Here is a 15944-nt window from a genome sequence, read left to right as displayed (position 1 = left end):
AATGTTGACTACCTCATCATTGCAAATATTCTGACAAAATGTCTAGATGATTTCTTGGAGTCTCAAACAAAGGGTCTTGTACCAAAAAATTCAGCTTCTGTCATGATTGCTCCCAAAACCTTCTGCACTGAGATGAGGTTGTCTTGTATTAAGGATAAAATAGAAGAGCAAAAACGGCCAAACCCAACTCTGTGTCAAGATTTCCTCATTGTGAAAAACCTTCTCAGAGATGCACCAGAAGCAGTAGAAGCTTCAACTGAGAGAGACAAACTGCTGGATCAGGGCTGCCCTTTGACCCCAGTTCTCATTACACTGGCTCTGAAATGCTTTGCTTCCGCATTAGCTGGGCGTTTAAAACAGAATGATATTCTCGTTTTTAAACAAAGTGTGATACTTTGTATCCAACCTGAGGACCTTGAGGAAGTAATAGCTGCAGTGAGAAACAGAGATAATGAAGTGTATTACATTAAGGAATTATCCAAAGGAAACGTTGATGGTAAACAATTAAAGTGCTTGGGAAATGAGTCTAAGGATGAGGACTGGAATAAAAGGAAGGAGGAAACGCTTGCGCACAACACAGAAGAGGAATCAGAAGCCAGTTGGTCTAAAATGGACAAAGGCAATACAGAGAGGCGAGTGTGTGAAGAGTGTGATTTTTGGTCAATTATAAATGAGAAAAAAGACATTTTGATGGAGGGTGATGGAAGGTGAGGATCTTGAAGATGACCAAGATCTCATTTGTTATTAATAACATACATATGTCTTACATTCAGTATAGAAATTTAGCTTGTAGCATAATTTGTGCAACTAAGGTAGTCCAACCAATGTGGAAAAAAATACTTGTGAATTGGTTGTTTCTGCGTATTTTGTCAGAATTTCATCAATCCCATGACTTTAAGATGATTTGTTTGGTCAACTTTTCAATTTATTATAAAATGAAGCATATATTTATTTTTGAATCCAAGCTAAACATAATTATTTCCCCCTTCACTAGACAGATCATGTATGCAGTTGTTACCTTGCAAGACTCAGATGAGGTGATGGTGGTCGCATCAAACTGGTTGAGCCCAGACAAGAAACAAAGTTACTGGCCCCCATTCAGATCAACGGAGAAGTGCATGGAAGCTGTTAAGAACAGACTTAAACCTGAAACAGGAGGAAAAACATGGGAGAAATTAAATATTAGCTTTCACAAAGATTATGGTAATGATGACTATTTTAAAATAATTGTTTACATTTTAGATTTTTATAAATTCTCAAATAATATAATTATTTTATTGCAGTCTTTTTTGATGAGGCAAAAGAGGGGCAAAAAGAGATTACAGAACAGAAAAAACAGTAAGTAACAGATGCTTGCACTTTGTTTCCAAAAGCAGCATTTGTTTAAAGGATTTTACCTATTAAAGGTCAAACAATTAATTTGTACTGTTTTGTTAAAGTATTGTTTATTTTCAAATAAAGATATCTTCTATTAGCCACTGGATTCCCTGGAATACTAAGACAACAAAGCACTCAAGACATGTCAAAAATCCCAGTTCTTCCAACACCATCTACATCCAGAATGCCAGCTGATGGTGAGTCAGCTTATTTTGTTGTAATCGGTTTGAGTTTTTTAAAGTTTTTTCTTTTCTCTTTTTTTTTGTAATTACAACACAACTCATTTTACACAACAGGCAAGAATGATCTCCTCCAAATGCTGAAAGACATCAGGAGCACAGTTCAGGAAAACTCTTCTATGTTAAAGAAACTACTGAAAGACAATCCGGCTTCTGAAGCCCCCAGCAGCAGTACCAGCTTACCCACTAAAGATGTTAAAACAAGCCTAAATCTGCCTCTTAGTACCTTTGAAGATGTGCTCAGGACTGAAAAGGAGCTCAATAATGCAACGAAACGCCAAAAATATGTGAGTCAACACAGCATTTCAAGAAAGGAATAACTTACACTCTGACCTGGAACACCTGCAAGGGTTTATTTTGTAATAATTATCCGCACATTATCCTGCTTATTCCACGGCTACTTAATAAATGGATATTAAATACGGTGTTATAATATTAATGCAGATACTGTTACATGTGTGGTGCGGGTTGAAGGAGAGGCAGAGTCAAAAGGCTCCAATTCAAACATTTACAAAAAAAAAAAAACAGGTACAGGCAGGCGGAGGATACACACACAAAACACCTCCATGTAAGAACCGACAAGACTAACCGGGCAGAAGGAACTTAAATACAGAGACTAATGAACAATAATGAGGTGAGGACAGGTGACACGGATGATGAAGACGATGAACAGGAGGGTAATAGAGGGAGTGAGTTCAGGTGTGGAGACAAGGAGGATTCTGGGAAGTGTAGTGCAGACGAAGACAGAATGGTGCACACAATGACTGACAGATATATACATTATTAATCTGCATTATAATTAATCTCTTTCGTTTGATTAGCATAACACAGATAACTATTTCAAGATCTCTTTCACACTGCTCTGGTTCCTTGTTCAACTTGATGCAAGATGGTGCAAATGAGCTATATTCTATATAGTCAAGTCAAGTCAAGTCACCTTTATTTATATAGCGCTTTTTACAATACAGATTGTATCAAAGCGCTTCACAGTGATAACATGAAAACAATATAACAAAGTTTGTTTCTAAAAGAAATTGCGTCAACGTCCACCTTAAGTAAGGCAGATCAATAATATTAAATGTTAAATGTCCCCAACTAAGCAAGCCAAAAGCCAAGGCAACAGTGGCAAGGAACCAAAACTCCATCAGGTGACAGAATGGAGAAAAAAACCTTGGGAGAAACCAGACTCAGTCGGGGGGCCAGTTCTCCTCTGGCCAACGAAGGAACAGTGCATGATTCGGGCAGCATTACAAGTCAGATTGGATCGGAACATTTAGAGTATTTTTTGGAAGTCCAAGTATGCACGCCGGTCTTAAGACGAGTTGTTGAGGATCAGTGCCGTCCACCATAGAGAGTCCATATCGCCCGTGCTGAGTCGTCACTTCACAGGCTTTGTGATTGGAGCATCTGAAGTCTCCGTGAGAGGCTGGATACAAACTGGAGCTGATGAACGCCATTTTCTCGGGACTCGCGTCCCGAGATAACAGCAGAAAAGCAAAGGGAAAATAATTAGCGTAGCTGCTGTTCATAATGATGATTTCCATAACACAGGCGTAAATGACAAAACATGAAGACAGTGACTCTTGCGTCCCAAAATCACCCCCCTCCGTCCCCCACTCAACTCAGCCCAGCTTACTGACCTCTACGTCCCTCCTGCTGCTGAGACCTAACCACAATCTCTCCGCAGCCCAACCATACGCGCCAACCCGTTGACTAAGGCTGTCGAGCCCCACTGGTGCGTGAATAGGCAGTTTCAGTGGACAACGGTTCCGTATGGCATACTACCTACCGCAACACAATATCTGCCCAACCACCCGTCATTCACGCAATATACAGGAACGTAATGACTGCAAATACTATGCAACCTATACAGATAACCTACAGTCTCTTCAAGTTTTATAGTATTAAATGCATTTGATCTGATTCAGCAGTATTATAACAGGTAAGCATTATGTAAATGCTTGGCTAAAAAGATGCGTCTTTAATCTAGTTTTAAACTGGGACAGCGAGTCAGAGCCTCGAACAATATCAGGAAGGCTATTCCAGAGTTTAGGAGCTAAATGTGAGAACGCCCTCCCTCCTTTAGTGGACTTAGATATCCTAGGAATGACTAGAAGCCTGGAATTTAGTAATCTTAAAGAACGCGATGGATTGTAGGGCGATAGAAGGTCCATTAAATACACAGGAGCTAAACCATTTAGGGCTTTATAGGTCAGTAATAGTACTTTGTAATTGATACGGAACTTGATAGGTAACCAGTGTAGAGATGATAAAATTGGTGTTATATGATCATATTTTCTGGACCTAGTAAGAACTCTAGCGGCTGCATTTTGCACTAACTGTAGCTTGTTTATTGAGGATGCAGGACAACCGGCTAATAAAGCATTACAGTAATCTAGTCTCGAGGTCATGAATGCATGAACTAACTTTTCTGCATCGGAAACAGATAGCATGTTACGTAATTTAGCAATGTTTCTAAGATGGAAAAAGGCTGTTCTTGTAACATATGAAATATGATTTTCGAAAGACAAGTTGTGGTCTAGTATAACACCCAGGTCTTTTACCGTAGAGGATAAAGTAACAGGACATCCTTCTATATTAAAGTTGTATTGTAAGTGGTTTTGTGGATAGTTTTTTGGACCAACAAGTAATACCTCCGTTTTATCTGGATTTAGTAGCAGGAAATTATGCATCATCCAGCATTTTATATCTTCAAGACACTCTTTCAATTTTGATGAGTTAGTGTTTTCATCTGGCCGTGATGAAATATATAATTGAGTGTCATCAGCATAACAGTGGAAATTAATTCCATGTTTTCTTATAATATTACCAAGTGGCAGCATATATATTGAGAATAGCAGAGGGCCTAACACCGATCCTTGCGGCACTCCATAGTCTACTGACGTTATCTTCGATTTTTCCCCATTTAAACAAACAAAATGGTAACGGTCTGATAAATACGATCTGAACCAGCTTAATGCCTGTCCCTGAACACCAGTGTAGATTTGTAGTCGATCCAAGAGTATTTTATGATCGATAGTGTCAAACGCAGCACTAAGATCGAGTAGAACTAATATTGAGATACAGCCTTGGTCAGAAGCTAAAAGTAAATCATTTGTAATTTTAACTAGCGCAGTTTCTGTGCTATGATGCGGTCTGAATCCTGACTGAAATTTTTCATATATCTCATTTTCTTGCATGAAAGAGCACAATTGAGCGGACACAGTCTTTTCTAGTATTTTAGACATAAATGGAAGATTTGAAATCGGTCTGTAATTTGCTAAGTTATTTGGATCTAATTGCGGTTTCTTAATGAGAGGTTTTATTACTGCCAGCTTGAATATTTTTGGAACATGACCTAAAGATAAAGACGAGTTAATAATATTAAGAAGAGGCTCTTCCACTACAGGTAACACTTCTTTCAGAAATTTAGTTGGTATTGGATCTAATAAACATGTTGTTGGTTTAGATGCAATGATAAGTTTATTTAGCTCTTCCTGTCCTACAGTTGTAAAGCGGTGTAGTTGTTCTTGAGGGGCGATAATTGAGGCTGAATCATAAGACACCATAGAGGATTGTACATTTACAATTGTGTTTCGGATGTTTTCAATTTTCTCATTGAAGTAGTTCATAAAATCATTACAGCTATACTGTAACGGAATAATTTGCTCGGGTGATGTCTGTTTATTTGTTAGTCTAGCCACGGTGTTAAATAAAAACCTTGGATTATTTTGGTTATTTTCTATTAGTTTGCGGAGATCCTCAGCCCTGGCTGCTTTTAGAGCTTTTTTATAACGTGACATACTGTCTTTCCACGCGATTCTAAAGACCTCTAAATTAGTTTGTTTCCATTTACGCTCTAGGTTACGAGTTTCTCTCTTGATAGCATGCGTAGCACTGTTGTACCATGGTGCTTTAGTTTTCTCTCTAACCTTTTTTGATCTAATTGGTGCAACAATATCTAATGTACTAGAGAAAATGGTGCTCAAACTGCTAGTCATTTCCTCTAGTTCATCTGTTTGTTTGGGTTCTCTGAGCAGCTGAGATAGATCAGGTAAGCTATTTGAGAATCTATCTATAGTGGTCGGAAGGATTGTTCTGCCTGGTCGATAACGTGGCGCAACATGACAAATTTCAGCAGTGCGTATTATACAAGTTACCATGTGATGATCGGTGAGATCGTCACTTTGCGGTATAATATCTATATCGGTTAGATTGGTTCCATATGATATAATTAAATCTAGTGTATGATTTAGACGATGAGTGGGACCACTGACATTCTGCTTGACCCCAAAGGAGTTTAATAAATCTGTAAACGCAGTCCCTAACGCATCGTTTGTGTTATCTACGTGTATGTTAAAATCTCCAACAATTATTGCTTTATCGGCATTGACCAATAGATCTGAGAGAAAGTCTGCAAACTCTTTTAGGAAATCAGTGTAGGGCCCTGGCGGTCTATATACAGTAGCCAAGGCTAGAGATAATAGGGATTTCTTTCTTACATCTAAGAGCGTAACGTTTAGCACCAGTACTTCAAACGAATTAAACCTGTGACCTGGTTTCTGAGTAACATTAATAATATCTAAGTATTAATAACATTAATAATAGATTGTTGCAACACCGCCGCCACGACCGATCAGACGGGGCTCATGTTTATAACAGTATCCTGGCGGGGTAGACTCATTTAGACCGAAATACTCGTTTGGTTTAAGCCAGGTTTCAGTAAGGCAAAGTACATCGAAGCTATTATCTGTGACCATTTCATTTACAATAACCGCCTTAGGTGTGAGCGATCTAATGTTTAGAAGACCTAGTTTTAGAAATTGTTTTTGTTCACTGATATTTAGATTTTCAGGTTTAATTACAATAAGATTTTTCCTAGATCCTACAGTGGATTTATTATTTGGCCTCACTAAACGAGGAATAGACACAGTTTCTATATAATGTTCTACACTACTTATATCAATTAAATTGGCACAGCAAAGACTGTGATTTGGAATTTGATTTTCTAGTCATACGGTGTGTAACGTCTTGGAGATGTTGTCCGACAGAACAGCCGCTCCGATTCTGCTGGGGTGCAGGCCATCAGCACGGTAGAGCCTAGGTCGCTCCCAGAACAGATTCCAATTATTTACAAAGAGCAGTTTTTGTTCATAACACAATGACATTAACCATTCATTTAGTGCAAATAATCTACTGAACCTTTCCTGTCCTTGTCGGTACGTGGGAAGCGGTCCAGACACGATGATCGTTGCCTCAGGCGCTGTGCTGCGTACCACCTCGATCAGGCTCCTGTAGTCCTTCTTCAGAACCTCCGTCTGCCGCAGCCTGATATCGTTTGTTCCAGCGTGAAGCACCACAGCTCCGACGCGCTCTTCACCGTTCAGGATCTGGGGAACCTGTGCGGCGACATCAAGAACACGAGCACCAGGAAGGCAGTGAGTGCGCACCTTACCCTTACCTGAGGTAGCACGGACATGACGGACCATGGAAGTGCCGATGATCACGGCGTCGTCGCGTTCCGACTCGCGAAGAGGGGAGAAGCGGTTCCGGGTGGAGATCTCGAAGACCGGGAGGGGCGGAGAGGTTCTTGCTCTGGTCCTGGCTCGTGTCTTCCGCTGTGGGATCACCCATGGTCCATGGTGTTGGGTTGGTGCCGGAGTGAATGATGCCAGAGATGATTGCGTCCTCCTGGGCAGAGAAACGCACGGAGTGGACGAAGTCGGAGTCAAAAAGTTACTAACCACTGACTTGTGTGCATCGGCGCGTGACGTTTCAAGCGCTGATCGCCGATCCCGCAGCTCGGCTTGCCTCTCTAGCAGACCACGGATCTGTTTCTCCACCGATTCAAGCTCCAATCGTACCGAAATCAGTTCGAATGTGTCCTCACCTGCACTCAGAGGTAACGTTAGACACACATCTGATATGTTCGCCATAACAGATGAACAGTAGATTAGTAGTGATACTACCAATATCACTAGTAATTTAGGACTGAAATGCCGGATATAACCTGTATCCTTTCAGTGAAACGGGTGTAAAATCAGACGGTCAATAGGCGCGAGGCCACGCGTGAAATGCTAGCGGACTAAAGGCTAGTAGCCGAGATTCGCAAAGTTGGGTCTAAGTAGCGATATCAAAGCAATCCGATTGTTTTTTATAAGGAATAGTATCGAGGATAAGTTCCCATGATATAAAAATAGAAAGTGCTTGTTTATAAATGAGTGGTAAAAAAGAAAATCAAGGATTAATGAATTGATTCGACGGAGCTTTCAAACACAAACACCGACTGCTCGCGCATGCGCATATACAGTTCTGTGGTCGTTACACAAAAAATATTTGAACACTCAATGATGTGTTTGACCAATAAGAATCAAGTATTGCAAGACATGTAATATTAATAAATAAGACTTTAAAAACATTTAGTATTTTCTTTACAGGTAAAATTCCTGTCAAGGCTTGGAGGTTTTGGGCCCAAGGACGTGATTAAGAATATTATGAAGCAAGTCCTAACAGATGATCTGGCTAAGGAGTTCAACTGGCAGGGGAGAGGAGATAAAAAGCCCTTCTCTAAGCTTATTTTAGCAGATGTGATCCAAGGTAAAGTCAATACTGCATGAACACTTCACACATACTGAGAAAGTTTTCATTTACTTATGTTTTGTTTGTATTCAATCACTTGGTGAACTCTGCGATGTCTGCCAATTTGATCTTTAAAGTGTACAAGAGCGGTTGTGAGTTTGAAGGACTACCATCCAACATGTTTCCAATTCATTCTTCGGGTTTACTCTTTCAGATGCAGCATCAAAACAAAGTGTAATGAGGGTAGACTGTGAAGCTGAAATAAAAAATTATTTGTGGTACACAATTGATCGAATTGGTCGGAAGAGACCAAGAGTTTGTGGAGGTGAGTGATAATGATATTGTGAGCAAGTGATATTATGTAATATTGTCATACTTTCCATAAGTTGATCTTCTCCATGATGGTTTAGTCAAGGCATTCCTCTATGTTAAGAAAATCACCTTCAGTTGTTTAATGGTCATTGAATACTTCGGATAAACACCTCCTTCCCCTGCAGGTGTGACTTCAGAAGTGACTTCTCCCACTCTGTTGGACAGTGCCTTCCAGTCAGAGATTGGAATGTCTTTTCTTGATGACTGAGTCTTGCCACATTTACTCATAGGTCATGTAAGATTAACTGTGTACAGATTAAACATTCAATTTGATAGAACTATGGGCTTTGTGTACTAAAAATGACATTGTGTGCTCCAAATATTGGTTCTTGATGAAATGCTTACAAATTTGTTTTAAAGCTAAATCTAATTTCTCTTCTGCTAACTGGATGAAATAATTACATACTGAAGAATGTGTTTGACTGTGGTGTCACTGCTTGCATGGACAGGTTTTCAGGTGTATGATGGTTGTGGTTTTAGCATGTATGTTCATCCATAACAAATAACTCAAATGCAAGCAATTTGTTGTAAATAGTTTTTAATCTTTTTCAATGTTCCATCAATGAGATATAATGATTTTTTTTTAGATAAACCATGATTACACATGCAATTTACCTTGCTTTTGCCTTTTTTTTCTCTTACAATAAACTAAATAAAATACAAGTTACGGTGTGCATCTGAGTAGTCTTACATCAGATCACATTGATAAATCAGCAGAAAAAGGTCAATATAATACAATATAATACAAAATCTCCTTTCCAATTTATTTTTTAACTGCCAAAACAAAATAAACTTGCACTTTTAACAATGGACACACTGATATTGAAAACTGACTTACAGTTAAGTTAGTTCACTGAGATTGTGTAGGGCTGAGCTTAAAGGGTTAGTTCGGTATTTTACACTTAAAGCCCTGTTTTAAGATCGTTTCTGATGAAATAGAACGGTTAAGATTGAAATTTGGACAAATGCTGCTGTCCCGAGAATTTTAGGTTTCTGTGTTAGTACCCCCCACCTACACAATGGTTGTCTATGTGCACTGGAACAATCCTTCATAAAACGCATTAAACGTTAGTTTACAAAGACGTGAAACTCACCGAGTGGTCTGGGGTGTTCACTGATATGCTCACACAAAAATCGCTGCAAAAGATGCTTTCTAATAGGTTTTATTGTAGTTTTTGTACCAAGTCAAGTCAATGGAGTCGGACAAAAACTACGATAAACTACGTCTTTGTAAACTAAAGTTTAATGCTTCTTATGAATGATTGTTCCAGTGCATATAGACAACCATTGTGTAGGTGGGGGGTGTTAACACAGAAACCTAAAATTCTCGGAACAGCAGCATTTGTCCAAATTTCAATCTTAACAGTTCTATTTCATCAGAAACGATCTTAAAACAGGGCTTTAAGAGTAAAATACCGAACTAACCCTTCAAAAAAAAAAAAGGTGCAGATGCTCAGGTAGGCCTACTGTCAATGTAAACAATGAAGTGAAATATTATGAACAACGTTAATAAAACTAAAATAGTCAGTGTGATGTAAACAAATACAACTCAAATGAGATTTGCATGTGTCCATTAAACGTTTATGCTTATGTTTTCATGCTTACGCTTCTCTTTCACGTCATTTCTGCATGGCGTCTGATGAGGTGAAGTTGGTTGTGTTACCTGAATATTTTATAGCAGCGTGACAAAACTTGCATATTGCGTTTGTTTTATCGAAATTCATGCTCCCTGGTTTGTTTTTAAAACCGTGCACCCACACATCGGCTTTATATTGTGAAGAGGCCGAAGTAATTTTAACGGCTGAGTCTGCCATGCCGCTTCCAGCTTTCACTACCGACAGTGGCGCCCTATGGTGGCACCCATAGACATAATAAAGAGCTAGACGCCCTATTGGCCGCTTATTACTCAGTTCTTAAATGTTTGTGACACTGTGACACAGACACCTTAAAATAAAGTGTAACTAATTTATTTTAAGGTGACATACTTACTATAGAAATAACAGTAAATTATGCATAATTAAAATAACCCTAAACCAAACCCTAACCGTGACTCTATAGTAAGTAGCCTACATGTATAACTAACATTACTCTGTACTTTTTTGAGTAAATACAAGGTAACTACGTCATCTTAAAATAAAGTGTGTCTAAATAATAAACCATCTGGAAACAAATAATCAGAGTTAACTTTGCATTGTCATTTCCTCACTTTTAACTAATTTGCACTGTATGGTTACTTAGTAATGTATCTGTATCATTCATATACATTTTAATCTAGCATATTAAAAACACCATACATATAAACAACATTAAGAGCTGGATTTTCACCACAGGGGGACTTTAATTTTAAGATCTGAGGTGATTGATGCTTTTAATTACAAAAGTACAACAACAAAAAAAGATTTTTTTAGAACATTACAATTTGGACCACTTGGGAATAAGGGAATGACACAAGAGCAGTAGTCCATGGAGAGACCCTGGTGTGAATAGGTTGAATAGGTATTCTAGAGCTTTGAGGGATATACAGAAAATGTCTGATCACTCTTACATGTGCACCATGAGGGAGAGACAGACATACGAATTTGGATTATATGTGCTCCATGACAAGGTGGAAGAAGATCACTGATGTTTTGGGTGCCAGACTACGGAGGGTCTTGTGTGCAAAAAAAAATATATGTTGGAAACTGCAGGCACATTTTTGGAAGTTTGCAGAAATGTTGCAACGAGTCACATATTTTTCATGAGCTTAGGTGGAAAATTGAAAGTGAAAATCAAAAGAAAGTGATCACAACTATAGACAATTGTAGATATTTTGCTGCCCTACATTTTTTCATTTTCGATAATCTGTTACACTCAGATGTACATAATAATGCAGAAGAAAAGATGACACTACTTACTGATTCATTGTGATTTTAAAGTAATGCTGAAGGCAGGGATTATAGGCTGTGAAGGGTTAAAATATGCTTAAAAAAAACAACTCTTTACAGTCTCAGTTGCATGTTTTATGTAAAAATCTACTTTCAACACATATTGCCCATGAAAGACATAATGCAGATATACTGTAAATATGCAGATATAAGTATACAAAGAAGGTGCCTCCAATCTTCCCATTTACAGAATAAAGCATATGTCAAATATTACATCTTTAAGGTGGAGTACAATAATTCCTTAAAATACAACTCTATTATTGTGAAATTTTCCACCAATTATGTGGCAAATTTGTTTCTGCAAAATGTTTTACTTTCAGCTACATACTGTATAGATGGATAGATATAAGTTAGATGTGGAATTTAGACATATAGATGGACTTTTAAGAATTTAGAAATGCTACGTGCATATCTAAATTCTTAAAAGTCCATCTATATGGACTTTGGTGACAAAGGTTATATCTTGTTGGTGACAAATACCATAAAAAAAACATTTCTTTTAAAAAAGGGGATCAAACACTTTTTTCTTTATGTAGATAATAGCAGCTTGTGTAGGAATTTAATCCCAAAGACCTAACATATGATCTTATTCCTAAAGAATATTCACTTGTTTTTCCATAAGAGGGCAGCCTAACCTCACAAAATTGATAATACAGTTCACCACTGGAGGGAGCCGAGCACTGTATTGTATGTTATGTGAAACATAGTACTACAAAAACATACTTTTAACAAATGAATGCAACAAAAAATGTCCAAAATGGATTGCTATATTGGTCATGAATCCTGTGACCTGTCCGAACTCATCTTAATGAATATCTGATTTGTGACCTGGCTCTTAATGTTTAAACACCTATATATCAATCACTCTACAAACATGTTATCTAATTTAGAATGGATTATATTACACAAGATTTTATAGTAAATATACACTCTGAGAAAGTCGCCCCCTAATGTGTGCTGCTTAATTTAATGTAGAAAAGGTAAAGCTAAAATATATGGAGCAAATGGATGTTTCTTTTAGTTTTAAAAGGCATTTGCCAATAAGAATCACAGAAAGACCTATAAGTCCAGTGTCAGGGTAATGGATACTACAAAGTAAACGTCTCTCTCTAGACAGTGAATACATCTATTGAATAGCACTTCACATTTAGCTTCAGATTTCCTTTTAAGGGCTCGTCATTAAGCCCTCCTTACGACACAATATTTCACTCTGATGGATCGAAGCGGTTGACCATTCTTTATGTCGAACAAGGTGCCCCTCTTGCTAGAAGTCATTTCATTTCCACAAATGGCTGAATCACACTGTGACGGTGGGTTAAAAAAAGGTGTTTAAATGGAGTTGAGTCTGTATTGATCCGGGAGACGGCGCAGCTTTCACCGGCCTCGATATGACACCAGGAAGGATTTGGAGACCACACTATTGATCAGCCTTGACTATATGTGGTGGTTATATTGAATCGTCTTCTTGAGACTGTCACCCGACAGGTGCCACACTGAGCGTAATTAACCAAAGTGTGTTAGTGAACATTGCCAGAGATTAGACTATACACAGCATGACTGTGCCATGTACTTCAGGTTTAACAAATTGAAAAATACATCAAGGAAGCAGGTTTATCTAAAAACACAGAAACCTTGCTGGGCGTCTGAAAATGAATCCTCCCGGGGGAAAATACTGAGTTTTGTAGATTCATATTTACATTTTAAATGGAAGCATTTATTGTACTACCTTTAATTAAGACCTAAATGAGTTTATGTTGTGCTCGGGTCATATTGACCCGGAGTGGATTTTCTTTGTCCCGAAAATCTTAGTTAATGTTATCACAAAACTTACTGACATTGCTCACACTGGGGATAACTACTTTCCCCAATTTTTTGGATAATTTTTGTACTTTTTTGAGGATGACTGAGGTGCCCTTGAGCAAGACACCAAACCCCCAATCGCTCCCCGGGCGCCGCAGCAAAAATGGCTGCCCACTGCTCAAGGTGTGTGTTTTTGCCGTTTGTGTGTGTGTGTGTCTTCACTACTCACTACTCCTTATGTTTGTGCACTAACTTGGATGGGCACCACACATTCATGCACAAACTATTTTGAGTATTACAGGCTTTCTTTTTCACAGAGATGAACTTTATCCTCAGATCAGAGCCTACAATCAATCAGTTCCAAAAATAAACACAAAACCTGTCCCAATTAAAAGAAAACAAGCTGACAAAAAAATATTAAATCCAACATTTGGTGATAATATAGCATAACAAGATATTTATACGTGTTTATTTTTTTTAGGCTGGTTATTTTTTACCAGGAACACCACAAGTGTGCCTTTGTTCCATTTTGAACAAAATAAAAGCATTTTAATACAAACTTCCTGGTTAAACATTAAAGCACAGTGTGATAAACAGTGCAATTGTTTTCCATATTTTATTGAATTGACAAAATGATTCACAAATAATGCTTTTTTCATTCAAAAACCGAGGTGCAAAAGCTCAGATCAATGAGGCCTACAACTAATCCGTTTCAAAAAGAAATACAAAACATGTCCTAATTGAAAGAAAACAAGTTGATAAAAAGATTGAATCCAAGATTTGGTGATAATATGGCATAACTTTGAAAGCGTGTTTCCGCCACAGAATAAAAAAAGATAATTGATACTTTTTATCTCACAATTCTAACTTTCTTTCTTTTTTTTGTGCAAGTTATAAAGTCAGATTTGCAAGATATAAACTCGAAATTGCGAGAGAAAAAGTCAAAATTGCGACTTTACATCACAAAATTCTGAATTTATAACTTGCAATTGCGACTTTAAAATCACGCAATTCTGACTTTATATCTCACAATTTTGACTTTATATCTCGCAATTCGGACTTTATGGGCCCTATTTTAACGATCTGAAATGCAAGTATCAAACGTGAAACGCAAGTAACTTTGTGGACGCAAATCTAAAATGGGTTGGTCTGAAGTATCTACATTACTCATAGGTGTGGTTTGGGCGTAACGTGCAATAAACCAATCAGAGCGTCTTCTCACATTCCCTTTAAGAGCAGGCGTGCTTGTTCCATGGCGGATTGCTATTATAATGGCGGATTTGCCAGGCGCACGCCAGGAGTGGTTCACAGCTGAGGAGACAGACGTTCTCGTCAGGGCCGTAAAAGACAGAGAAGTGACATTGTATGGGGATGGGAGAAACCCACCCAAATGAGCTTCGGTTAAACAGGCGTATAATAATTTGGGTAAATGTGTTAGCTAGATTTATGCCTATTTCATGGACACCACAATGATTTCCCTCGTGTGTTAATATTTTTCCTTGTAATAATGTATGGTTTGCAAAAATGGGAACTGCTGCGTCTGTGTATGAGAGAAGCAAAGTGTATGCGCATTGTGCACACGCTACATTATGGACAAGCATGCGCCCTCAAAATAGCATCTGAATAACGCGCCACTGTCTTTAGACTAGGTTTTTCCTGGTCTGTGGCGGAATTGTTTTCTGAAACTGCAAAATAGCACCATGGAACGTTTGCGCCGTAACACGCCTCCTCTTTTCGCTGAACCGCCCCCGGGAGCGCAAGTTCATTCCCTAATTTACCGACGTGCGTCTGTGGAGGGAAAAGTCCGCTGTGCGTCGGGTACAAAATAGAAATGATACATGCGTCGGTGTACAAAGTCAATTGCGCTGGGTGCAAGATAGGGCCCTTAATCTTGCAATTCTGACTTTATAACTCGCAATTGTGAGTCTAAATCTTGCAATTCTGAGAAAAAAAAGTCAGACTTGCGAGATGTAAACTCGCAATCATGAAAAGAAAAAATAAAGAATTGTGAGATAAAAAGTCGCAGTTATATTTTAAATTGTTTTATTCCGTGGTGAAAACAAGCTTACATTATAAGTGATTTAAAAGGGTACCGGGAACACCAAAGCTGTTATAGGGGTTTCAAGCACAAGGGTTAAAATCATTGCAAAACAGTATTGTACTGTAATACGGTACAATAAAATGCCTGTATTACAGTAGTATCACTATATTAATAAGAATTGAAGGTTAAATGTGCCAATGTTGTCCTGAAAGTAATGTTAAAATGCAAAAAAATCTAAGTGTCCTAGAAGATTACATACATCACAAAATGATGTTATATAACAGAAGAAGCATTAACAATGACTATCAATTCTTATTACCATAGTGATACTACTGTAATACAGGCATTTTATTGTACCGTATTACAGTACAATATGGTAATAAGAATTGAAGGTTAAATGTGCCAATGTTGTCCTGAAAGTAATGTTAAAATGCAAAAAAATCTAAGTGTCCTAGAAGATTACATACATCACAAAATGAGGTTATAACAGAAGAAGCATAAACAATGACTATCAATATTGTGACGACTACTATTATTATTATTATTTTGATGTGTAGAGCTCATTATCACACATTTCTCTCTTTTAATTTAGCACTTTTTTCCCTCTAGGTT

General features: G+C 38.0%; 2 protein-coding genes across 2 annotated transcripts in view; both read left to right on the top strand.

The window, feature by feature from the left end:
• The first annotated feature begins 241 nt into the window (after nucleotides 1-241).
• Nucleotides 242-8775, top strand: LOC130102372 (uncharacterized). Its single transcript, XM_056268388.1, has 8 exons — nucleotides 242-707; nucleotides 995-1203; nucleotides 1284-1338; nucleotides 1462-1574; nucleotides 1674-1903; nucleotides 8054-8213; nucleotides 8410-8520; nucleotides 8693-8775. Exons 1-8 carry the CDS (start codon nucleotides 610-612, stop codon nucleotides 8773-8775), a joined length of 1059 nt encoding a protein of 352 aa, XP_056124363.1. The 5' UTR covers nucleotides 242-609.
• Nucleotides 8776-11214: 2439 nt separating this feature from the next.
• efna1a (ephrin-A1a) overlaps nucleotides 11215-15944 on the top strand; it is a 305299-nt gene continuing 300569 nt past the window's right edge. Inside the window, exon 1 of the mRNA XM_056268425.1 lies at nucleotides 11215-11220. The gene's annotated coding sequence lies outside the window, so the exon portion shown is untranslated. The remainder of the gene's footprint in view (nucleotides 11221-15944) is intronic.

The sequence above is a fragment of the Rhinichthys klamathensis genome, unplaced genomic scaffold, assembly GCF_029890125.1.
Source record: "Rhinichthys klamathensis goyatoka isolate OS25496 unplaced genomic scaffold, OSU_Roscu_1.1 h1tg000271l_1, whole genome shotgun sequence".
Lineage (NCBI taxonomy): Eukaryota > Metazoa > Chordata > Actinopteri > Cypriniformes > Leuciscidae > Rhinichthys > Rhinichthys klamathensis.
The sequence above is the reverse complement of the archived record's forward strand: the minus strand, read 5'-3'. Positions and strand labels throughout refer to the sequence as shown.

Bases quoted from the DNA above. Each gene is read 5' to 3' on its own strand.
- LOC130102372 (XM_056268388.1), top strand. From the start codon at position 610: ATGGACAAAGGCAATACAGAGAGGCGAGTGTGTGAAGAGTGTGATTTT. The intron at 1,204-1,283 runs GTAATGATGACT...ATTTTATTGCAG, and splicing joins TAGCTTTCACAAAGATTATG to TCTTTTTTGATGAGGCAAAA. The intron at 1,575-1,673 runs GTGAGTCAGCTT...TTTACACAACAG, and splicing joins ATCCAGAATGCCAGCTGATG to GCAAGAATGATCTCCTCCAA.